This window comes from Coregonus lavaretus (assembly GCF_964263955.1).
Source record: "Coregonus lavaretus genome assembly, contig: HAP1_SCAFFOLD_329, whole genome shotgun sequence".
Classification (NCBI taxonomy): Eukaryota; Metazoa; Chordata; class Actinopteri; order Salmoniformes; family Salmonidae; genus Coregonus; species Coregonus lavaretus.
In genome coordinates this window covers 488,375-515,228 of record NW_028160267.1, presented here as the reverse complement: position 1 = coordinate 515,228, position 26,854 = coordinate 488,375, and the positions used below count along the sequence as shown (strand labels likewise).

At 45.2% G+C, this 26,854-nt stretch overlaps 1 protein-coding gene across 1 annotated transcript in view; it reads right to left on the bottom strand.

Annotated features, from left to right (window-relative positions):
• Positions 1–4,812: 4,812 nt before the first annotated feature.
• LOC311121966 (short transient receptor potential channel 6-like) overlaps positions 4,813–26,854 on the bottom strand; it is a gene marked incomplete at both ends in the record, with an annotated part of 22,065 nt that continues 23 nt past the window's right edge. Inside the window, 5 exons of the mRNA XM_084196396.1 lie at positions 4,813–5,040; positions 12,011–12,227; positions 15,334–15,498; positions 15,738–15,923; positions 26,176–26,854. The exon at positions 26,176–26,854 is cut by the window's right edge and continues 23 nt beyond it. Of these exons, the coding sequence (XP_084052522.1) occupies positions 4,813–5,040; positions 12,011–12,227; positions 15,334–15,498; positions 15,738–15,923; positions 26,176–26,854 (1,475 nt within the window). The remainder of the gene's footprint in view (positions 5,041–12,010; positions 12,228–15,333; positions 15,499–15,737; positions 15,924–26,175) is intronic.

Sequence of the window (26,854 nt, the reverse complement as noted above, 5' to 3'; positions counted from 1 at the left end):
GAGAGAGCACAGAGAGAGAGAGAGAGAGAGAGAGAGAGAGAGAGAGAGAGAGAGAGGGAGAGAGAGCAGGAGAGAGAGCAGAGAGAAAGAGAGAGAGAGAGAACAGAGAGAGAGACCACATGGATCAGGCAGTATCATTGCAAACTTTTTCATGGAGATCTGGTCCTCTGTAGCTCAATTGGTAGAGCATGGTGCTTGTAACGCCAGGGTAGTGGGTTCGATCCCCGGGACCACCCATACCTAAAAATGTATGCACGCATGACTGTAAATCGCTTTGGATGAAAATGAATGCTAAATGGCATATTATTATTATGAGAAGTGTTGCTCAATCTCAGTTTGATGTGTCTTTTCTGCAATCGTGGTCAAAAGTTTTGAGACTGACACAAATATTAATTTTCACAAAGTCTGCAGCCTCAGTTTTTATGATGGCAATTTGCATATACTGCAGAATGTTATGAAGAGTGATCAGATGAATTGCAATTAATTGCAAAGTCCCTCTTTGCCATGAAAATGAACTTAATCCCCCAAAAACATTTCCATTGCATTTCAGCCCTGTCACAAAACGACCAGCTGACATCATGTCAGTGATTCTCTCGTTAACACAGGTGAGAGTGTTGACGAGGACAAGGCTGGAGATCACTCTGTCATGCTGATTGAGTTAGAATAACAGACTGGAAGCTTTAAAAGGAGGGTGGTGCTTGAAATCATTGTTCTTCCTCTGTTAACCATGGTTACCTGCAAGGAAACATGTGCCGTCATCATTGCTTTGCACAAAAAGGGCTTCACAGGCAAGGATATTGCTGCTAGTAAGATTGCACCTAAATCAACCATTTATCGGATCATCAAGAACTTCAAGGAGAGAAGTTCAATTGTTGTGAAGAAGGCTTCAAGGCGCCAAGAAAGTCCAGCAAGGACCGTCAGGACCGTCTCCTAAAGTTGATTCAGCTGCGGAATCGGGGAACCACCAGTGCAGAGCATGCTCAGGAATGGCAGCAGACAGGTGTGAGTGCATCTGCACGCACAGTGAGGCGAAGACTTTTGGAGGATGGCCTGGTGTCAAGAAGGGCAGCGAGGAAGCCACTTCCCTCCAGGAAAATCAGGGACAGACTAATTTTCTGCAAAAGGTACAGGGATTGGACTGCTGAGGACTGGGGTAAAGTCATTTTCTCTGATGAATCCCCTTTCCGATTGTTTGGGGCCTCAGGAAAAAAGCTTGTCCGGAGAAGACAAGGTGAGCGCTACCATCAGTCCTGTGTCATGCCAACAGTAAAGCATCCTGAGACCATTCATGTGTGGGGTTGCTTCTCAGCCAAGGGAGTGGGCTCACTCACAATTTTGCCTAAGAACACAGCCATGAATAAAGAATGGTACCAACACATCCTCCGAGAACAACTTCTCCCAACCATCCAAGAACAGTTTGGTGACGAACAATGCCTTTTCCAGCATGATGGAGCACCTTGCTATAAGGCAAAAGTGATAACTAAGTGGCTCGGGGAACAAAACATCGACATTTTGGGTCCAAGGCCGGGAAACTCCCCAGACCTTAATCCCATTGAGAACTTGTAGTCAATCCTCAAGAGGCGGGTTGACAAACAAAAACCCACAAATTCTGACAAACTCCAAGCATTGATTATTCAAGAATGGGCAGCCATCAGTCAGGATGTGGCCCAGAAGTTAATTGACAGCATGCCAGGGCGGATTGCAGAGGTCTTTAAAAAGAAGGGTCAACACTGCAAATATTGACTCTTTGCATAAACTTAATGTAATTGTCAATAAAAGCCTTTGACACTTATGGAATGCTTGTAATTATACTTCAGTATACCATAGTAACATCTGACAAAAATATCTAAAAACACTGAAGCAGCAAACTTTGTGAAGACCAAATACTTGTGTCATTCTCAAAACTTTTGACCACGACTGTACATGGTCCCTGTCAAATGAATAAACAAACAGACAACCAAAGAAAAAAAATGACTCTTTAAAAATGCCTCCTTCTATTGTCTCCTTCTATTGTCTCCTTCTATTGTCTCCTTCTATTGTCTCCTTCTATTGTCTCCTTCTATTGTCTCATTCTATTGTCTCCTTCTATTGTCTCCTTCTATTGTCTCCTTCTATTGTCTCCTTCTATTGTCTCCTTCTATTGTCTCCTTCTATTGCCTCCTTCTATTGTCTCCTTCTATTGCCTCATTTTATTGTCTCCTTCTATTGTCTCCTATTGCCTCCTTCTATTGCATCCTGATGTGTCTTGTCTACATCCCATCATAGTGGAGGGAGGGAGGTTCCCACACTGTCGTACTGAAATAGCCCTGTAGCAGAGCAGGGTCACAGAGGTCAAAGACAGAACACAGAGGGGCCGCAATACTGTAATCACTCTAACATACACTACCGGTCAAAAGTTTTAGAACACCTACTCATTCAATTGTTTTTCACTTGGCTTTTCATAGCCGAGCATTTAGAGGTCGAAATAGCAGGTGCGGTAGAGAGAGAGAGTTGAAAACAGCAGGTCTGGGACAAGGTAGCACGTCCGGTGAACAGGTCAGGGTTCCATAGCCCCAGGCAGAAGAGTGGAAACTGGAGCAGCAGCACGACCAGGTGGACTGGGGACAGCCAGGAGTCATCAGGCCAGGTAGTCCTGAGGCATGGTCCTAGGGCTCAGGTCCTCCGGGATGGGAGGGAGAGAAGGATGTTTCACAGAGTTCAAGTAAAATACACATCTCAACATCAACTGTTCAGAGGAGACTGTGTGAATCAGGCCTTCATGATCGAATTGCTGCAAAGAAACCACTACTAAAGGACACCAATAAGAAGAAGAGACCTGCTTGGGCCAAGAAACACGACCAATGGACATTAGACCGGTGGAAATTTGTCCAAATTGGAGATATTTGGTTCTAACCGCCGTGTCTTTGTGAGATGCGGTGTGGGTGAACGGATGATCTCCGCATGTGTAGTTCCCACCGTAAAGCATGGAGGAGGAGGTGTTATGGTGTGGCGGTGCTTTGCTGGTGACACTGTCTGTGATTTATTTAGAATTTAAGGCACACTTAACCAGCATGGCTACCACAGCATTCTGCAGCGAAACGCCATCGCATCTGGTTTGGGCTTAGTGGGACTATCATTTGTTTTTCAACAGGACAATGACCCAACACACATCCAGGCTGTGTAAGGGCTATTTTACCAAGAAGGAGAGTGATGGAGTGCTGCATCAGATGACCTGGCCTCCACAATCCCCCGACCTCATCCAAATTGAGATGGTTTGGGATGAGTTGGACCGCAGAGTGAAGGAAAAGCAGCCAACAAGTGCTCAGCATTTGTGGGAACTCCTTCAAGACTGTTGGAAAAGCATTCCAGGTCAAGCTGGTTGAGAGAATGCCAAGAGTGTGCAAAGCTGTCATCAAGTCAAAGGGTGGCAATTTGAAGAATCTCAAATATAAAATATATTTTGATTTGTTTAACACTTTTTGGGTTACTACATGATTCCATATGTGTTGTTTCATAGTTTAGATGTCTTTACTATTATTCTAAAAATAAAGAAAAACCCCTTGAATGAGTAGGTGTTCTAAAACTTTTGACCAGTAGTGTGTGTGACTCCAAGAAATGACCACATGGACGTTGATTAGTACAAGGTGAATAGTTATTTAACATATAAATATATATATACATACATACATGTCTACTTCGATTGGGTCTATGCAAAGGGAGCATGTGCAGCAGTTTTTAGATTTGTGATGAAGTGACCGAGAACTCCAGCACCTCATAAACATACCTGGATGTCAATATTTTGTCTGGGGCAAAGGTTCATTTTTCATTTGACTTTAATATTGATTCTACTGTCGTGAATAACATGCACAGTGAGATTTCTAGCTTGGGTGCCGGTATGTTTCCATTTGGCTTGACGATGAGCAATGGAGTTGGCAAGAGCACCAACAGATCTGGGACCAGGCTGTGAAATGTTACTGATATAATGCAACCTTGACCAGCCTCCCTAGCAGAGTTTTTTTGTATTTAAATGAATTATTTAAAAGTAAATGTTCTGTCTTCACCTACCCAGTCTGTAGTACTCTATCTCCGGGGACAGGGTAATGTTGGACAGGTTTCTGTCTTCACCTACCCAGTCTGTAGTACTCTATCTCCGGGGACAGGGTAATGTTGGACAGGTTTCTGTCTTCACCTACCCAGTCTGTAGTACTCTATCTCCGGGGACAGGGTAATGTTGGACAGGTTTCTGTCTTCACCTACCCAGTCTGTAGTACTCTATCTCCGGGGACAGGGTAATGTTGGACAGGTTTCTGTCTTCACCTACCCAGTCTGTAGTACTCTATCTCCGGGGACAGGGTAATGTTGGACAGGTTTCTGTCTTCACCTACCCAGTCTGTAGTACTCTATCTCCGGGGACAGGGTAATGTTGGACAGGTTTCTGTCTTCACCTACCCGGTCAGTAGTACTCTATCTCCGGGGACAGGGTAATGTTGGACAGGTTTCTGTCTTCACCTACCCAGTCTGTAGTACTCTATCTCCAGGGACAGGGTAATGTTGGACAGGTTTCTGTCTTCACCTACCCAGTCTGTAGTACTCTATCTCCGGGGACAGGGTAATGTTGGACAGGTTTCTGTCTTCACCTACCCGGTCAGTAGTACTCTATCTCCGGGGACAGGGTAATGTTGGACAGGTTTCTGTCTTCACCTACCCAGTCTGTAGTACTCTATCTCCAGGGACAGGGTAATGTTGGACAGGTTTCTGTCTTCACCTACCCAGTCTGTAGTACTCTATCTCCGGGGACAGGGTAATGTTGGACAGGTTTCTGTCTTCACCTACCCAGTCTGTAGTACTCTATCTCCGGGGACAGGGTAATGTTGGACAGGTCGGTATAGTGCTTGTCGACGTAGCTCTGTGCTGCATACGCATGCCAGAACGCCATTAATCTAGTGATGAAGGACGTCACGAAAAGGCCCAGCATTCCAAAGTCTAGAAGATTCCATGTCTCCAACAGATATTCCCGAGCCCCTTTGGACCACAGCTGCTTACACTCAGCCCAGACCATCCCTGGAAGAAGAGAGGGAAAAACAACAACATGTTAGAATGACGTATTTCTGCGTCACAAATGGCACCCTATGTATAGGGCTCTCACTCTCCAGTAGTGATCTGGTCAAAATAGTCCCAGTATATAAACACAGACTAATGTGGTCCCAGTATATAAACACAGACTAATGTGGTCCCAGTATATAAACACAGACTAATGTGGTCCCAGTATATAAGAACAAGCTAATGTGGTCCCAGTATATAAGAACAGACTAATGTGGTCCCAGTATATAAAAACAGACTAATGTGGTCCCAGTATATAAGAACAGACTAATGTGGTCCCAGTATATAAACACAGACTAATGTGGTCCCAGTATATAAACACAGACTAATGTGGTCCCAGTATATAAGAACAGACTAATGTGGTCCCAGTATATAAACACAGACTAATGTGGTCCCAGTATATAAGAACAGACTAAGTGGTCCCAGTATATAAACACAGACTAATGTGGTCCCAGTATATAAACACAGACTAATGTGGTCCCAGTATATAAGAACAGACTAATGTGGTCCCAGTATATAAGAACAGACTAATGTGGTCCCAGTATATAAGAACAGACTAATGTGGTCCCAGTATATAAACACAGACTAATGTGGTCCCAGTATATAAACACAGACTAATGTGGTCCCAGTATATAAACACAGACTAATGTGGTGCCAGTATATAAAAACAGACTAACGTGGTGCCAGTATATAAGAACAGACTAATGTGGTCCCAGTATATTATATTAACTTTGCCCCCAAATTAAATGTAATTGCTGTCATAAAACGTAAGACTCTGAAGAACAGCAGCATGTGTTGGAATGAGCTGGACAGAAGAGAAGTGTAGACTGCCCAGAACAGAGCAGGCTATGATGGAAAGGACTCATTAATGGTCTTCAACCTTTTATTAATTATTTTACTGTACCCCCAATCACATTTCACTCTGCCCGGAGCACCTCATGTGCTTTTGATCAGAAAGCCTATGTTCTTATACAGTAAGTAGCCCTGTGGATAGGCCTAGTATTGGGAGGTACTGGCCAACAGTACAGCTATCTCAGGTGTGATGGCCCTGAGTATGTAATCATATGTTAGAGAGACTTGACTATCACATGAATGCTTTACATTCAATTAAACGTGTCACCTTTCCCAGATCCCATCGACATAGACAGACATAGTTGATGTCTGCCAGTATGTGTAGCGTACATTTGGTATCAATCCACGTTCTATTCTGCCCCCCCCCCCCCCACATCATACGTGATGTCATTGCTTGTCTGTCGTAGAACGTGACAGAGACATGGCTTTAAATGCTTTTGTCAAACTTAAAAGTAATCTTTGCCTAGACCCCATCGAAGTAGACATCGTTTATTAGTTAAATAACTATTCACCTTGTACTAATCAAAGTCTGTGTAAGAATTTCTTGGTGTCACATATGTTAGAGTGATTACAGTATTGCGGCCCCTCTGTGTTCTGTCTTTGACCTCTGTGACCCTCCTCTGCTACAGGGCTATTTCAGTACGACAGTGTGGGAATCTCCCTTCCTCCACTATGATGGGATGTAGACAAGACACATCAAATTGATGACAGGGAACAGTCAGGCTGGTTGGTATATACTAATGACAGGGAAGAGTCAGGCTGGTATAGACTGATGACAGGTAACAGTCAGGCTGGTTGGGATAGACTGATGACAGGGAACAGTCAGGCTGGTTGGTATAGACTGATGACAGGGAACAGGCAGGTTAGTATAGACTGATGACAGGGCAGAGTCAGGCTGGTATATACTGATGACAGGGGACAGGCAGGCTGGTTGGGATAGACTGATGACAGGTAACAGTCAGGCTGGTATATACTGATGACAGAGACAGTCAGGCTGGTTGGGATAGACTGATGACAGGGAACAGTCAGGCTGGTATAGACTAATGACATGGAACAGACAGGTTAATATAGAGCCCTGAAATTCAAATCTGGACCACAAAGCCAGTTCCCCTGTTCTTTTCTACTTTATGTCCCAGGTGAGTGCAATTAATGATCAGGTAGAAGAGAAAACCAGCAGTAGTCCGGACCTGGTAGGGTGAGAGGTTAACAGGAAACCAACAGTAGTCCAGACCTGGTAGGGTGAGAGGTTAACAGGAAACCAACAGTAGTCCAGACCTGGTAGGGTGAGAGTTTAACAGGAAACCAACAGTAGTCCAGACCTGGTAGGGTGAGAGTTTAACAGGAAACCAACAGTAGTCCAGACCTGGTAGGGTGAGAGTTTAACAGGAAACCAACAGTAGTCCAGACCTGGTAGGGTGAGAGTTTAACAGGAAACCAACAGTAGTCCAGACCTGGTAGGGTGAGAGTTTAACAGGAAACCAACAGTAGTCCAGACCTGGTAGGGTGAGAGTTTAACAGGAAACCAACAGTAGTCCGGACCTGGTAGGGTGAGAGTTGAATATCCCTGCTATAGATGCTACCGTATGGCTATTGGGAATAATGATATTACTTTTATATGGGGGAAAAAATAGACAAGTTTGTAGAATTGTCCACATAATAATTTTTATAAAACAGGTTTTTTGCATTCTGGATGCTGATTGGTTGATATGCAGAAGTTATGTCTCATAATTCCACTATCCAGCAGCCAAGGCAGGAAAATCATAAACTTAATCTCCCTCGGGAAAAAAAGCATCTCCACATTATTTTTCCATGCTACTATTTTATTTGCATAAGTTGGGGGTTGTATAGACCTACCTGTCTGCAACAACGTATACAGTGGGGGAAAAAAGTATTTAGTCAGCCACCAATTGTGCAAGTTCTCCCACTTAAAAAGATGAGAGAGGCCTGTAACTTTCATCATAGGTACACGTCAACTATGACAGACAAAATTAGATTTTTTTTCTCCAGAAAATCACATTGTAGGAATTTTTATGATTTTATTTGCAAATTATGGTGGAAAATAAGTATTTGGTCAATAACTAAAGTTTCTCAATACTTTGTTATATACCCTTTGTTGGCAATGACACAGGTCAAACGTTTTCTGTAAGTCTTCACAAGGTTTTCACACACTGTTGCTGGTATTTTGGCCCATTCCTCCATGCAGATCTCCTCTAGAGCAGTGATGTTTTGGGGCTGTCGCTGGGCAACACAGACTTTCAACTCCCTCCAAAGATTTTCTATGGGGTTGAGATCTGGAGACTGGCTAGGCCACTCCAGGACCTTGAAATGCTTCTTACGAAGCCACTCCTTTGTTGCCCGGGCGGTGTGTTTGGGATCATTGTCATGCTGAAAGACCCAGCCACGTTTCATCTTCAATGCCCTTGCTGATGGAAGGAGGTTTTCACTCAAAATCTCACGATACATGGCCCCATTCATTCTTTCCTTTACACGGATCAGTCGTCCTGGTCCCTTTGCAGAAAAACAGCCCCAAAGCATGATGTTTCCACCCCCATGCTTCACAGTAGGTATGGTGTTCTTTGGATGCAACTCAGCATTCTTTGTCCTCCAAACACGACGAGTTGAGTTTTTACCAAAAAGTTATATTTTGGTTTCATCTGACCATATGACATTCTCCCAATCCTCTTCTGGATCATCCAAATGCACTCAAGCAAACTTCAGACGGGCCTGGACATGTACTGGCTTAAGCAGGGGGACACGTCTCGCACTGCAGGATTTGAGTCCCTGGCGGCGTAGTGTGTTACTGATGGTAGGCTTTGTTACTTTGGTCCCACCTCTCTGCTGGTCATTCACTAGGTCCACCCGTGTGGTTCTGGGATTTTTGCTCACCGTTCTTGTGATCATTTTGACCCCACGGGGTGAGATCTTGAGTGGAGCCCCAGATCGAGGGAAATTATCAGTGGTCTTGTATGTCTTCCATTTCCTAATAATTGCTCCCACAGTTGATTTCTTCAAACCAAGCTGCTTACCTATTGCAGATTCAGTCTTCCCAGCCTGGTGCAGGTCTATAATTTTGTTTCTGGTGTCCTTTGACAGCTCTTTGGTCTTGGCCATAGTGGAGTTTGGAGTGTGACTGTTTGAGGTTGTGGACAGGTGTCTTTCATACTGATAACAAGTTCAAACAGGTGCCATTAATACAGGTAACGAGTGGAGGACAGAGGAGCCTCTTAAAGAAGAAGTTACAGGTCTGTGAGAGCCAGAAATCTTGCTTGTTTGTAGGTGACCAAATACTTATTTTCCACCATAATTTGCAAATAAATTCATTAAAAATCCTACAATGTGATTTTCTGGATTTCTTTTCTAATTTTGTCTGTCATAGTTGACATGTACCTATGATGAAAATTACAGGCCTCTCTCATCTTTTTAAGTGGGAGAACTTGCACAATTGGTGGCTGACTAAATACTTTTTTTCCCCACTGTAATAATAATAAGCCATTTAGCAGACACTTTTATCCAAAGCAACTTACAGTCATGTGCGCATACATTTTTACGTATGGGTGGTCCCGGGGATCGAACCCACTACCCTGACGTTACAAGCGCCGTGCTCTACCAGCTGAGCTACAGAGGACAACGTATCATGCACTACCTTTGTGATATAAAAAAAAAAAAATGTATTTGTATTTGAGTGTTTACCAACAATTGTAACTTGAATCTGATAATACTTGTGGAATATACAAATACTTGCTTGATATATGTTTTCCAGTTTTTTGAAATACAGGTACCAATTCTAAATGACCAGCCTTTGTACAATACAGTAATGTACATTTATATTAAGTGGTTTGTAAGGATGGTAAATTAATACTACACAAAAAGTGGTAGTTTTCCATGTAATTTGATCAAGAAAAATATTTAATTTGATGTGGATGTTTTGTGTCTTTGCCCATAACTTTGCACCTTTTGATGTAAATGTTTGAGGAAAGGATTTTGTTATTTCTGGATTCCATTAGAATGACAATCACAGCGAAAGGGACAAGGCAACAACTCTTACAGAAAGGGACAGGACAACAACTCTTACAGAAAGGGACAGGGCAACAACTCTTCCAGAAAGGGACAGGTCAACAACTCTTACAGAAAGGGACAGGGCAAACAACTCTTACAGAAAGGGACAGGCCAACAACTCTTACAGAAAGGGACAGGACAACAACTCTTACAGAAAGGGACAGGGCAACAACTCTTACAGAAAGGGACAGGACAACAACTCTTACAGAAAGGGACAGGGCAAACAACTCTTACAGATCCAACTATTGAATCCTGCAAGATACTGTTCTTAATTATACAACTACTTTTATACCAAAGCAGAGATTCAGAAAAAAAATCTATATTGATCTGCTAATACTAGTAAAGCCCAGTGCAGTGCCATCAGCACACCTACTTACTGCGGCCTATTGGATAGTTATTAAATCATTATTTATTGAAGTTATTGTCTGTCATCATCATTGAATCTCTGCTAGCTAGGTACATGCCAATGATTTGTTTAGCATACAGTAGCAACGTCGAATGAATAGAATGATTCGAATTAACGACTGGGTCAAAACACGAGAAAATAACTAACGACCAGCCCGCTAGGGTAGCAACTTCAAAATGCAAAAACGAATTTACTCGTTAAAATTATGTTTTTAATTATAACATGTCATTCATATTTTTTATAAATATGTTGGCAACCGTTTTCTAAAAGCAATAATGCCCTCGAACCTGGGAATGATCTTGTGACAACTCCCTCAAAAGGCTGTATCCCGGGCCTTGGCTCCGACTCCGGCAGCCCTTGTAGGGAGTTCCGGCATTATTGCTTAAATAATGGTCCACTTGTGACTAACATTGCCTATCCTAATAATGTTTTCCCTATTTCAACAACATCGTCCTCAATGACATGTACTGTACTTTGATTTACAGTAGGAAAACAACCATGGAGAGGGATTAGAAAATGATTTGACAACAGATCCTTGATTTGACAACAGTACAAGTCAGACCACTTTACTTTGCGTTGTCAGATGAAAGCATAAATGACTCTGCTGTTCCTAGCCCTTAAGACACACAGAGGCAGACAGACCTTGACAGTTTCATCAAGTAACCTTCAATACCACGATCTGAGAATGGCTCTAGGATTTGTTATATGTGCAGCTTGGGGGAAAGCTTTAAAAATGGCCTTTGATCTACTTTGATACACGCAGATTACTAGAATTTTTATCGAGTTGAACCATTTGCTAACTGTTAAATTCAATGGTATTAAAGGGTTAGTGCTAGCAACGCAATCTGATTGGTTACATTTTTGCCCTCAGAACAGCCTCAATTTGTCAGGGCATTGACTTTACAAGGTGTCGAAAAGCGTTCCACAGGGATGCTGGCCCATGTTGACTCCAATGCTTCCCACAGTTGTGTCAAGTTGGCTGGATGCCCTTTGGGTGGTGGACCATTCTTGATACACACAGGAAACTGTTGAGCGTGAAAAACCCAGCAGCGTTGCAGTTCTTGACACAAACCGGTGCGCCTGGCACCTACTACCATACCCCGTTCAAAGGCACTTAAATATTTTGTCTTGCCCATTCACCCTCTGAATGGCACACATACACAATCCATGTCTCAATTGTCTCAAGGCTTAAAAATAATTATTTAACCTGTCTCCTCCCCTTCAACTACACTGATTGAAGTGGATTTAACAAGTGACATCAATAAGGGATCATAGCTTTCACCTGGATTCACCTGGTCAGTCTGTCATGGAAATGTTTTGTACACTCAGTGTATCTGCGAGCATGTGTGTGTGCGTGCATGCTTGTGTGTGTGTCCGTGTCTGTGTGTCCGTGTGTGTGTCCGTGTCCGTGTCCGTGTCTGTGTGTCCGTGTGTGTGTGTGTGTGTGTGTGTCCGTGTCCGTGTCTGTGTGTCCGTGTGTGTGTCCGTGTGTGTGTGTCCGTGTGTGTGTGTGTGCGCTCGCTCGCATGTGTATGTTATGTATGTACTACAGAAAATACACAATCATATTTATTATAATACATAATATTAACATAGTATGTACAGTTTGTATATGACCTATGACCCAGGATATGATGAGTATCTCCATCCAGGTGAAGGGGGTGGTCTTCATCCTGAACAGCTGAGAGGGGTGGTCCTGTACGGTCATGTTAGGGAGCAGGGTGGTACCCTGGAAGCGGTCCGCTGCATTCATCACCAGCAGGCCCAGGAAGATGGTGAAGGAAGCTGCATGGGCCACAAACTTCAGGAAGGGACCACGCATTATCTTCCCCAGCTGAGAAGAAGAAAGAAGGTAGATGAATAGTACCCCAATGGATCCCCAGAGACCAGGAGGACAGCCTTAAGGTAGATAAATAGTACCCCTGTGGAACCCCAGAGACCAGGAGGACAGCCTTAAGGTAGATAAATAGTACCCCTATGGAACCCCAGAGACCAGGAGGACAGCCTTAAGGTAGATGAATAGTACCCCAATGGAACCCCAGAGACCAGGAGGACAGCCTTAAGGTAGATGAATAGTACCCCTATGGAACCCCAGAGACCAGGAGGACAGCCTTAAGGTAGATGAATAGTACCCCAATGGAACCCCAGAGACCAGGAGGACAGCCTTAAGGTAGATGAATAGTACCCCAATGGAACCCCAGAGACCAGGAGGACAGCCTTAAGGTAGATGAATAGTACCCCTATGGAACCCCAGAGACCAGGAGGACAGCCTTAAGGTAGATGAATAGTACCCCTATGGATCCCCAGAGACCAGGAGGACAGCCTTAAGGTAGATGAATAGTACCCCAATGGAACCCCAGAGACCAGGAGGACAGCCTTAAGGTAGATGAATAGTACCCAATGGAACCCCAGAGACCAGGAGGACAGCCTTAAGGTAGATGAATAGTACCCCAATGGATCCCCAGAGACCAGGAGGACAGCCTTAAGGTAGATGAATAGTACCCCAATGGAACCCCAGAGACCAGGAGGACAGCCTTAAGGTAGATGAATAGTACCCCAATGGAACCCCAGAGACCAGGAGGACAGCCTTAAGGTAGATGAATAGTACCCCAATGGATCCCCAGAGACCAGGAGGACAGCCTTAAGGTAGATGAATAGTACCCCAATGGAACCCCAGAGACCAGGAGGACAGCCTTAAGGTAGATGAATAGTACCCCAATGGATTCCCAGAGACCAGGAGGACAGCCTTAAGGTAGATGAATAGTACCCCTATGGAACCCCAGAGACCAGGAGGACAGCCTTAAGGTAGATGAATAGTACCCCTATGGAACCCCAGAGACCAGGAGGACAGCCTTAAGGTAGATGAATAGTACCCCAATGTAACCCCAGAGACCAGGAGGACAGCCTTAAGGTAGATGAATAGTACCCCTATGGAACCCCATAGACCAGGAGGACAGCCTTAAGGTAGATGAATAGTACCCCAATGGAACCCCAGAGACCAGGAGGACAGCCTTAAGGTAGATGAATAGTACCCCAATGGAACCCCAGAGACCAGGAGGACAGCCTTAAGGTAGATGAATAGTACCCCTATGGAACCCCAGAGACCAGGAGGACAGCCTTAAGGTAGATGAATAGTACCCCTATGGAACCCCAGAGACCAGGAGGACAGCCTTAAGGTAGATGAATAGTACCCCAATGGAACCCCAGAGACCAGGAGGACAGCCTTAAGGTAGATGAATAGTACCCCAATGGATCCCCAGAGACCAGGAGGACAGCCTTAAGGTAGATGAATAGTACCCCAATGGAACCCCAGAGACCAGGAGGACAGCCTTAAGGTAGATGAATAGTACCCCAATGGATTCCCAGAGACCAGGAGGACAGCCTTAAGGTGGATGAATAGTACCCCTATGGATCCCCAGAGACCAGGAGGACAGACTTAAGGTAGATGAATAGTACCCCTATGGAACCCCAGAGACCAGGAGGACAGCCTTAAGGTAGATGAATAGTACCCCAATGGAACCCCAGAGACCAGGAGGACAGCCTTAAGGTAGATGAATAGTACCCCAATGGAACCCCAGAGACCAGGAGGACAGCCTTAAGGTAGATGAATAGTACCCCAATGGAACCCCAGAGACCAGGAGGACAGCCTTAAGGTAGATGAATAGTACCCCAATGGAACCCCAGAGACCAGGAGGACAGCCTTAAGGTAGATGAATAGTACCCCTATGGAACCCCAGAGACCAGGAGGACAGCCTTAAGGTAGATGAATAGTACCCCAATGGAACCCCAGAGACCAGGAGGACAGCCTTAAGGTAGATGAATAGTACCCCAATGGAACCCCAGAGACCAGGAGGACAGCCTTAAGGTAGATGAATAGTACCCCTATGGAACCCCAGAGACCAGGAGGACAGCCTTAAGGTAGATGAATAGTACCCCTATGGAACCCCAGAGACCAGGAGGACAGCCTTAAGGTAGATGAATAGTACCCCAATGGAACCCCAGAGACCAGGAGGACAGCCTTAAGGTAGATGAATAGTACCCCAATGGATCCCCAGAGACCAGGAGGACAGCCTTAAGGTAGATGAATAGTACCCCAATGGAACCCCAGAGACCAGGAGGACAGCCTTAAGGTAGATGAATAGTACCCCAATGGATTCCCAGAGACCAGGAGGACAGCCTTAAGGTGGATGAATAGTACCCCTATGGATCCCCAGAGACCAGGAGGACAGACTTAAGGTAGATGAATAGTACCCCTATGGAACCCCAGAGACCAGGAGGACAGCCTTAAGGTAGATGAATAGTACCCCAATGGAACCCCAGAGACCAGGAGGACAGCCTTAAGGTAGATGAATAGTACCCCAATGGAACCCCAAAGACCAGGAGGACAGCCTTAAGGTAGATGAATAGTACCCCAATGGAACCCCAGAGACCAGGAGGACAGCCTTAAGGTAGATGAATAGTACCCCAATGGAACCCCAGAGACCAGGAGGACAGCCTTAAGGTAGATGAATAGTACCCCTATGGAACCCCAGAGACCAGGAGGACAGCCTTAAGGTAGATGAATAGTACCCCAATGGAACCCCAGAGACCAGGAGGACAGCCTTAAGGTAGATGAATAGTACCCCTATGGAACCCCAGAGACCAGGAGGACAGCCTTAAGGTAGATGAATAGTACCCCTATGGAACCCCAGAGACCAGGAGGACAGCCTTAAGGTAGATGAATAGTACCCCTATGGAACCCCAGAGACCAGGAGGACAGCCTTAAGGTAGATGAATAGTACCCCTATGGAACCGCTGGGAATCCCAGACACCAGGAGGACAGCCTTTAAGGTCAGAGGGCAACATTGGGGCATACAAGTCTCTAGGGCTGCACCTCATTATGAAAGCATGATTCCAAATCACTTCCGCTACAACTACAGGTATAAGCAGTGTGAGCTGACCTTGCTAGATGGTGCTACCCAGTAGAGCAGAGCCATGACAGGCAGTCCAACGGCTACACCCAGAACTACCAGAAACTTGGCAGCGTTGGTCTGCTGTCTCAGTCCAGACAGATTCTGGTACCAGATAGACATGAGCTGCTGCTGACAGTTTGGATGGGCTATGAACTAGGATGGAGAGATGAGAAGAGAGAGATCAGTAGAGATTCTGGAGGGATGAAAGTGTGTGTGTCTCAATAACGTATTAAAAGAAAAACTTCATATGACTTTGATACAAAAGCTTAACTTGGCAATGATTTGCCTTTTCTGTGTCCAATTGTGACGGTGAAAAGCATCATTGCTCATCCAGACATTTGTTGAACCATAACAACACCAATAGTATTTCTGCTGATAACAATTACCCTTACCTCCTTCAGTTCATATTTTATTGCGTGCTTTAGCCTTATAAAGTTTGGTCTTCCAAGAGGCTCATAGTTTTCACTGGCTTCAATGTCCCCATTCAAGATGGCCTCCACCTCCTCTGTGTTACGACACAGGTCCAGCAGTCCTACCACAAAGTCTTTACATTGCACGGACAGTTTCGTGTAGTCTTTCTGTAACGGAAGAAAGAAAACATTTCATGAAAGAAAGTGGTGAAAGGAGAGAACCTTTTCAACAAATGTCTACTTAAGTGTACCAAGCTCCAAGTGCAACCACAGCTTATGGATTAGTCCATACCATACTATTAGTTCTCAAAGAGCTGAGGGCAATACAATGACCCTGCATGACATTTCCTTTCTCACACTTAGCCTCCAGTCACACCCTATAGGCTAGAGCCTTTGAGCTCAAAGCAAAACATGAGAATACAAAAAGCTTCAAATGGAAACCTCTTCAGGAGTGATTGGCAGAATATTCCACATAAACAACTTAAAGTAACTGGGTGGTTATGAATGCTATCTTAAAGCATTGTGAAACGACAAACAGAACAGTCCTTTGAAACAAACACCGTCTGTTGAAGTGGGAGATGTTTGCAGCGTATGTGCAGCCAGCCAGCCAGCCAGCCAGCCAGCCAGCCAGCCGGCCAGCCAGCCAGCCAGCCAGTCCGACAGTCAGCCAGCCAGTCCGACAGACATCAGCTAGTTGATGCTTGTAATGAATGTATGCTTGTAATGAAGGCCACAGGTAAAGTCACACTGGGTACACATACACCCACATCCTCAGTTCACAAATATGAATTATGTACAAAATTATTATTACTCATACATTACTCCAGGAATACGTCCCAAACGGCACACTATTACCTCTATAGTACACTATTTCCTGGTGAAAAGTAGTGCACTATATAGGATATAGGGTGTGATTTGGGACGTACACCAGCCATAACATAACGTATTACAATACATTTTCCTGACCACACTTCTGACCCATTCAACAATCCACCTTTAATCTGCGGAACATCACGCTCACCATCATAAACAACACTCTACAGCAAAGACACTGAGTAAAGGGATCATGAAAATGGGTTGGATGATTTCACGATCCATTCTATTCAATGTGTTTGTATTTATTATGGATCCCCATTAGTTCCTGCCAAGGCAGCAGCTACTCTTCCTGGGGTTTATTATGGATCCCCATTAGTTCCTGCCAAGGCAGCAGCTACTCTTCCTGGGGTCCATCAAAATTAAGGCAGTTTATACAATTCTTAAAACATTACAATACATTCGCAGATTTCACAACACACTGTGTGCCCTCAGGCCCCTACTCCACTACCACATATCTACAGTACAAAATCCATGTGTGTATAGTGTCAATGTTATTGTGTGTGTGTGCATGTGTCTGTGTCTATGTTTGTGTTGCTTCACAGTCCCTGCTGTTCCATAAGGTGTATTTTTATCTATTTTCTAAATCTAATTTTACAGCTTGCATGAGTTACTTGATGTGGAATAGAGTTCCATGTAGTCATGGCTCTATGTAGTACTGTGCGCCTCCCATAGTCTGTTCTGGACTTGGGGACTGTGAAGAGACCTCTGGTGGCATGTCTTGTGGGGTATGCAATGGTGTCCGAGCTGTGCGCCAGTTGCTCAAACAGACAGCTCGGTGTATTCAACATTTCAATACCTCTCACAAACACAAGTAGTGATGAAGTCAATTTCTCCTCCACTTTGAGCCAGGAGAGATTGACATGCATATTATTAATGTTTGCTAAGGGCCAGCCGTGCTGCCCTGTTCTGAGCCAATTGTAATTTTCCTAAGTCCCTCTTTGTGGCACCTGACGGCACGACTGAACAGTAGTCCAGGTGCGACAAAACTAGGGTCTGTAGGACCTGCCTTGTTGATAGTGCTGTTAAGAAGGTAGAGAAGTGCTTTATTATGGACAGACTTCTCCCCATCTTAGCTGCTGTTGTATCAATATGTTTTGACCATGACAGTTTACAATCCAGGGTTACTCCAAGCAGTTTAGTCACCTCAACTTGCTCAATTTCCACATTATTTATTACAACATTTAGTTGAGGTTTAGGTTTTAGTGAATAATTTGTCCCAAATACGATGCTTTAAGTTTTTGAAATATTTAGGACTAACTTATTCCTTGCCACCCATTCTGAAACTATTTGCAGCTCTTTATTAAGTGTTGCAGTCATTTCAGTCACTGTAGTAGCTGACGTGTATAGTGTTGAGTCATCCGCATACATAGACACACTGGCTTTACTCAAAGCCAGTGGCATTTCGTTAATAAAGATTTAAAACAGTAAGGGGCCTAGACAGCTGCCCTGGGGAATTCCTGATTCTACCTGGATTATGTTGGAGAGGCTCCCATTAAAGAACACCCTCTGTGTTCTGTTAGACAGGTAACTCTTTATCCACAATATAGCAGGGGGTGTAAAGCCATAACACATATGTTTTTCCAGCAGCAGACTATGATCGATAATGTCAAAAGCCGCACTGAAGTCCAACAAAACAGCCCCCACAATCTTTTTATCATAAATTTCTCTCAGCCAATCATCAGTCATTTGTGTAAGTGCTGTGCTTGTTGAACGTCTTTCCTATAAGCGTGCTGAAAGTCCGATGTCAATTTGTTTACTGTGAAATAGCATTGTATCTGGTCAAACACCATTTTTTCCAAAAGTTTACTAAGGGTTGGTAACAGGCTAATTGGTCGGCTATTTGAGCCAGTAAAGGGGGCTTTACTATTCTTAGGTAGCGGAATGACTTTTGCTTCCCTCCAGGCCTGAGGGCACACACTTTCTAGTAGGCTTAAATCGAAGATATGGCAAATAAGAGTGGCAATATCGTCTGCTATTATCCTCAGTAATTTTCCATCCAAGTTGTCAGACGCTGGTGGCTTGTCATTGCTGATAGACAACAATAATTGTTTCACGTCTTCCACACTCACTTTATTGAATTCAAAATTACAATGCTTGTCTTTCATAATTTGGTCAGATATACTTGGATGTGTAGTGTCAACGTTTGTTGCTGGCATGTCATGCCTAAGTTTGCTAATCTTGCCAATGAAAAAATCATTAAAATAGTTGTCAATATCAGTGGGTTTTGTGATGAATGAGCCATCTGATTCAATGAATGATGGAGCTGAGTTTGCCTTTTTGCCCAAAATGTAATTGAAGGTGCTCCAAAGCTTTTTACTATCATTCTTTATGTCATTTATCTTTGTTTCATAGTGTAGTTTCTTCTGATTTGTATTCAGTTTAATCACATGATTTCTCAATTTGCAGTACGTTTGCCAATCGATTGTGCAGCCAGACTTATTTGCCATTCCATTTGCCTCATCCCTCTCAACCATACAATTGTTCAATTCCTCATCAATCCACAGGGATTTAACCGTTTTTACAGTCATTTTCTTAATGGGTGCATGCTTATTAGTAACTGGAATAAGTAATTTCATAAATGTGTCAAGTGCAGTGTCTGTTTGCTCCTCATTACACACCACGGACCAACAAATATTATTTACATCAACAACATAAGAATCACTACAAAACTAATTGTATGACCTATTATACACAATATTAGGCCTAGTCTTTGGAACTTTGGTTTTCCTAGATATGGCTACTATATTGTGATCACTACATCCGATGGATTTGGATACTGCTTTCAAGCTAATTTCTGCAGCATTAGTAAAGATGTGATCAAAACATGTTGATGATTTCATTCCTGTGCTCTGTTGATATCACATACATTATCAAGCATTTCACACATGTTATCCAGATACTGACTGTTAGCACTTGGTTGTCTATAGCAGCTTCCCACCAGAATGGGCTTTAGGTGAGGAAAATTAACTTGTAGCCATATTACTTCAACAGTATTTAACATGAGATCCTCTCTAAGCTTTACAGGAATGTGGTTCTGAACATACACCTCAACCACTGGCATTTCTGTCATGTATTGCTACCACTGTATCATCTAAGGTATTATCTAAGTGAGTTTCAGAGATTGTCAGAATATGAATGTCATCTGTTACTAGCAAATTATTGATTTCATGAACCTTGTTTCTTAAGCTACATATGTTAACATGGGCTATTTTTAGCACTTTTCTATGATGCTTGATTGTTTTTATTGCTTTACTGGGAAGCATAGCAAAGGCAGACCTGCTCAAGTTATTTATGTTAGTGCTGTAAGGGTTGGTGTGAGATGCGAGCGGTGCAGGATAGACAGTAAGCAGTAGGCAGAGATGGTGAAACAAGGATCTTTACTGGTGGTCCCAAACCCCCCCCTCCCAGCCTGGGCTGCCTCCGGGTGGAGGTGACGGAATGTTGTTATCAGCTCTGGGTCCAGAATGTCCCTCCTGGGCACCCAGGACCGCTCTTCCGGCCCATAACCCTCCCAGTCCACCAGAAATTGGAGTCCCCTCCCCACCCGCCGGCAGTCCAGGATCCAGTCCACAGTAAAAGCCCGTTGCCCTCCGACGAGGCACAGCGGGGGAACAGGACGAGGAGGGGGAGCCAGGGGACAGGTGGCGACGGGCTTGAGGAGGGACTCATGGAACGTGGGATGCACCCGCATGGTGGGGGGAAGTTGCAGGCGGTAGGCCACTGGGTTGACTCGCCGGACCACTCTGAATGGGGACAGCTTCCTGGACTCCACGCAGAGGGGAAGATCCCACAATGCGAGCCACACCCTCTGTCCTGGGCGAAAAACCGGGGCCGGGCGACGCCTGCGGTTGGCTTGATGTTGAGACCTGACCGTGGCCCGCTTAAGCGCCTCCCGTACCTGCCTCTGGGTGCGGCGACAGCGACTGATGTGGGCCTGGACCGACGCCTCTTCTTGCTCGGGGAATAGGAGGGGTTGGTACCCGTATTGGCACTGGAAGGGGGACAGGCCGGTGGACGAGCAGAGAAGGGTGTTGTGGGCGTACTCCACCCATGCCAGTCACTGACTCCACGCAGCTGGGTTGCTGGAGGCGTAGCACCTCAGCACCCCCTCCAGATCCTGGTTAAAAACCGTTGTAGTTGCTTGAGGGATGAGGGCCAGGGCCAATCCAGTACCACGCTGACCTTGGCTGGGTCCATCCGTAGGTCCCCCTGGGTGACGATGAACCCCAGGAAGGAGATGGTATCTGTGTGGAACAGGTACTTCTCCGCCTTGACGTAGAGCTGGTGACGGAGAAGGTGATGGAGGATCTGCCGAACGTGCTGCTGGTGTTCACTCATGTCCTTTGAAAATATTAGGATGTCATCCAAATACATGAAGACGCTGTAGTCAAGGAGGTCCCGGAGCACGTCATTGACCAACGCCTGGAACACCGCAGACCGAACGGTATGACTTGGTACTCGTAATGCCCACTGGGTGTGTTAAAAGCCGTCTTCCACTCGTCCCCCTCCCGAATCCTCACCAGGTTGTAGGCATTTCGTCCATATCGTCCAGCTTGGTGAAGACCCGGGCTCCCTGCAACGACTCGAATGCCGTCGTCATCAGGGGGAGTGGGTAGAGGTTCTTAACCGTGATGCCGTTGAGTGCCCGGTAATCAATGCACGGCCGCTGCCCACCGTCCTTTCTCCCCATGAAGAAGAAGCCCGCTCCCATGGGTGAGGTAGAGGGACGGATGTGACCCTCAACGAGTGTCTCGTCGATATACTCCCTCATGGCCAGCGTCTCCGGCCGGGACAAGGAAAACAATCGCCCTCGTGTGGGCATGGCGCCCGGCAGGAGATCGATGGCGCAGTCATATGGCCTGTGAGAAGGTAGGCCCTTGGCAGGCCTCTTACTAAACACCTCCCCCAGATCCCAATACTCCCTGCCTGCCAGGTTTGGGCTGGTGACGGAGTCTGTATCCGCCGTTCTCCCGGTGGCAACCGCCGCTAGGGCGGTAGGCGGTTCGGAGTGCGGGACCTGGGGAAGAGGTGAGGACTGGTAGGTGGTCTGGGACGGTGGTTTGGGCTGATGAGTGGTTGGTGGAGACCGAAACAGGACGTAGGCGGAGCCTCCCTCCAGGATGAGCCGCCCCGTGGACCAGTCTATCCGGGGTTTGTTGGCGACCAGCCAGGGGTGCCCGAGGACGAGGGGACAATCCGGAGAGTCCACAATGAAAAACTGGATATCCTCCCATAGCCCCCCTGCCGCCACCCGGACATGCATGGGACAATGCGCCGGGTGATGAAGCCCGACCCCAACGGCCGGCCGTCCAGGCCCATGACCGGAATGGCTCGGAGTTGGAGAGTAACGGAACGCTCCACCCTTGGGCCAGCCCCGCGTCCATCAGGTTTCCCACCGCCCCCGACTAACAGTGCGGGCCAACTGAACCCTGACAGGGAGAAAAGTCTGGGTGTCTCTGGGGTTGGGGTTTTGGTTCCCCTCCCGATATTAGCGAGCCCTCCCGTTTCCCGGCTTCTTCGGGCATGAGTTGCAGTGGTAACCTGTCTGGCCGCAGTACAGGCAATGTCCCTGGCACAGACGTCTCTGCTTCTCCATCCTGGACAAGCGCACCTTGCGTCATCTCTCACGACACCGATTATCTACCCACACCGAGAGGCCGAGGCCGTCCAGTCGCTCAGGCAGCTCCCTGAAGGAGAGTTCATCCTTCATCCCCTCCAATAGCCCCTGCTCTTAAAGGATCCTGGTCAAAAGTAGTGCACTATATAGGGAAAAGCGTTTCATTTGGGACCCAGCCCATGTCTGACAGTGCTCTTATAGCTATAGACTAAAGGAGAGCTTCAGTTCAGTTGAATTGTGTACCCGTAGAGAGTTGAATGGTGTACCCATAGAGAGTTGAATGGTGTACCCGTAGAGAGTTGAATGGTGTACCCATAGAGAGTTGAATGGTGTACCCGTAGAGAGTTGAATGGTGTACCCGTAGAGAGTTGAATGGTGTACCCGTAGAGAGTTGAATGGTGTACCCATAGAGAGTTGAATGGTGTACCCGTAGAGAGTTGAATGGTGTACCCGTAGAGAGTTGAATGGTGTACCCGTAGAGAGTTGAATGGTGTACCCGTAGAGATTTGAATGGTGTACCCGTAGAGAGTTGAATGGTGTACCCGTAGAGAGTTGAATGGTGTACCCGTAGAGAGTTGAATGGTGTACCCGTAGAGAGTTGAATGGTGTACCCGTAGAGAGTTGAATGGTGTACCCGTAGAGAGTTGAATGGTGTACCCGTAGAGAGTTGAATGGTGTACCCATAGAGAGTTCAATGGTGTACCCGTAGTAGAGAGTTGAATGGTGTACCCGTAGAGAGTTTAATGGTGTACCCATGGAGAGTTGAATGGTGTACCCGTAGAGAGTTGAATGGTGTACCCATAGAGAGTTCAATGGTGTACCCGTAGTAGAGAGTTGAATGGTGTACCCGTAGAGAGTTGAATGGTGTACCCGTAGAGATTTGAATGGTGTACCCGTAGAGAGTTGAATGGTGTACCCATAGAGATTTGAATGGTGTACCCGTAGAGAGTTGAATGGTGTACCCGTAGAGAGTTGAATGGTGTACCCGTAGAGAGTTGAATGGTGTACCCGTAGAGAGTTGAATGGTGTACCCGTAGAGAGTTGAATGGTGTACCCGTAGAGAGTTGAATGGTGTACCCATAGAGAGTTGAATGGTGTACCCGTAGAGAGTTGAATGGTGTACCCGTAGAGATTTGAATGGTGTACCCGTAGAGATTTGAATGGTGTACCCGTAGAGATTTGAATGGTGTACCCGTAGAGATTTGAATGGTGTACCCATAGAGAGTTGAATGGTGTACCCGTAGAGAGTTGAATGGTGTACCCGTAGAGAGTTGAATGGTGTACCCATAGAGAGTTGAATGGTGTACCCGTAGAGAGTTGAATGGTGTACCCGTAGAGAGTTGAATGGTGTACCCGTAGAGAGTTGAATGGTGTACCCGTAGAGAGTTGAATGGTGTACCCGTAGAGAGTTGACTGGTGTACCCGTAGAGAGTTGAATGGTGTACCCGTAGAGAGTTGAATGGTGTACCCATAGAGAGTTGAATGGTGTACCCGTAGAGAGTTGAATGGTGTACCCATAGAGAGTTCAATGGTGTACCCGTAGTAGAGAGTTGAATGGTGTACCTGTAGAGAGTTGAATGGTGTACCCGTAGAGAGTTGAATGGTGTACCCGTAGAGAGTTGAATGGTGTACCCGTAGAGAGTTGAATGGTGTACCCGTAGAGAGTTGAATGGTGTACGCATAGAGAGTTGAATGGTGTACCCGTAGAGATTTGAATGGTGTACCCGTAGAGATTTGAATGGTGTACCCGTAGAGATTTGAATGGTGTACCCGTAGAGATTTGAATGGTGTACCCGTAGAGATTTGAATGGTGTACCCATAGAGATTTGAATGGTGTACCCATAGAGATTTGAATGGTGTACCCATAGATATTTGAATGGTGTACCCATAGAGATTTGAATGGTGTACCCATAGAGATTTGAATGGTGTACCCATAGAGATTTGAATAGTGTACCCATAGAGATTTGAATGGTGTACCCATAGAGAGTTGAATGGTGTACCCGTAGAGAGTTGAATGGTGTACCCGTAGAGAGTTGAATGGTGTACCCGTAGAGAGTTGAATGGTGTACCCGTAGAGAGTTGAATGGTGTACCCGTAGAGAGTTGAATGGTGTACCCGTAGAGAGTTGAATGGTGTACCCGTAGAGAGTTGAATGGTGTACCCGTAGAGAGTTGAATGGTGTACCCATAGAGAGTTGAATGGTGTACCCGTAGAGAGTTGAATGGTGTACCCGTAGAGATTTGAATGGTGTACCCGTAGAGATTTGAATGGTGTACCCGTAGAGATTTGAATGGTGTACCCGTAGAGATTTGAATGGTGTACCCATAGAGAGTTGAATGGTGTACCCGTAGAGAGTTGAATGGTGTACCCGTAGAGAGTTGAATGGTGTACCCATAGAGATTTGAATGGTGTACCCATAGAGATGTTATAATGATATGTATCATTCTGTGGGTGTACCTATGTGAAAGGAAATGTATAATTCATGATAATATAGCAGGTAAATCATTACACCATACATTATATTACCACTCTGATGAAGGGATCCACGCTCTCTATTGGAATGGCGTACCATATCGAAATGTGGGTGGAGTCAGATCTGAAATCTGTTCTTTAAGAACTCCCTTTACAATTCATGAACTGATGTTGCCATAGAGATGTTACTCTCCACGTACAGGAAAGCTGTTGCCATAGAGATATTACTGTAGACATACAAGAAAGCTGTTCCCATTTAGATATTACTGTAAACGTACAAGAAAGCTGTTCCCATTTAGATATTACTGTAAACGTACAAGAAAGCTGATCCCATTTAGATATTACTGTAAACATACAAGAAAGCTGTTCCCATTTAGATATTACTGTAAACATACAAGAAAGCTGTTCCCATTTAGATATTACTGTAAACGTACAAGAAAGCTGTTCCCATTTAGATATTACTGTAAACATACAAGAAAGCTGTTCCCATTTAGATATTACTGTAAACATACAAGAAAGCTGTTCCCATTTAGATATTAGTGTAAACGTACAAGAAAGCTGTTCCCATTTAGATATTACTGTAAACATACAAGAAAGCTGTTCCCATTTAGATATTAGTGTAAACGTACAAGAAAGCTGTTCCCATTTAGATATTACTGTAAACATACAAGAAAGCTGTTCCCATTTAGATATTACTGTAAACATACAAGAAAGCTGTTCCCATTTAGATATTACTGTAAACATACAATAAAGCTGTTCCCATTTAGATATTACTGTAAACATACAAGAAAGCTGTTCCCATTTAGATATTACTGTAGACATACAAGAAAGCTGTTCCCATGTAGATATTAGTGTAAACGTACAAGAAAGCTGTTCCCATTTAGATATTACTGTAAACATACAAGAAAGCTGTTCCCATTTAGATATTACTGTAGACATGCAGGAAATCTGTTCGCATTTAGATATTACTGTAAACATACAGGAATGCTGTTCCCATTTAGATATTACTCTAGACATACAGGAAAGCTATATAAGGCTGCATGAAGTAGCTGTGAAATTATTAATAATATAATATAATAAAATAAATTATTCATGATGATCACTGCTCTCTCTCTCAGGGGAAAAGGTGTGGTTTTAAAGGGGATGCAGCCACAGCAAATAGATTACAAGAACACTTGCAATAACCTGCTTGGCCAGTTTTCCCAACGGAGATGGTATAGCCCTATACTAAAAAAACACTTCCAATAGAGTGTAGTTTTTAGTCTAGGAGTAGGTTTAACCTGGGTCTGGAAAACCAGCTGAATATCTTTTGCCCACCTCTCATGACCGAACTCTGCAGTCATTTTAATCAAGGTCTGTTAATGAACATATCCCTCCTAATTTCATTGGCAAGGACACAACTTTGACATATGACTGAAATACTTGATGGGGCGAGTCATGCTCCCATTGCAGTACCTTAAACTCCTTCTCGATGTTAGCCAGGACAGCCAGCTCGTTGCTCAGCTCCAGGGCAACCATCACGGGGTCTTTGCTAGAGAGAGACATGTAGGCCGGGCTGGCCAGGCCTTTATAGGCATTGATACGGGACCGAGAGTGGCTGAACGAGTCATGCTTCTGGTGGTAGCTGCAGGTGCCACACTTACAGAAGTAGTGGTGCGGCCGCTCGATGCGGGCGTCCTTCCTCAGGAGGATGTGCACTATCTCGTACTCATGGCAGTGAGAGGCCAGGATGATCGGGGTGATGTCATGAGAGAACCGTGTACCATCCTCGTCATAGGAGAAGAAGTCGTCTTGAGTCTCTGCCTGGCCAGGACTGTTGACTAGCCTCTGTGTGTCTGTGAAGGCCCTGTGACTCAATATGGCCTCCACTATCCTGATGTATCCTTTACTGATAGCCAACAGTAGAGCATCCCCTATCCTGGCCAGATTATCCTTATTCAGTAACAGTTCCGTAACCTCTAGATGCTCATTGGCCACCGCCAGCTGCAATGCATTCTGGCCCATGTAGTCCACACAGTTGACGTTGAGTTCAGGAAGTTCCTCCAGCATCTTGCGGACCACGGGGATGTTGCCGTACTCCGCCGCGTCCAGGAAGCGCTCCTCGGTCAGGGATAGGCTGACTGAGCGGGCGCTG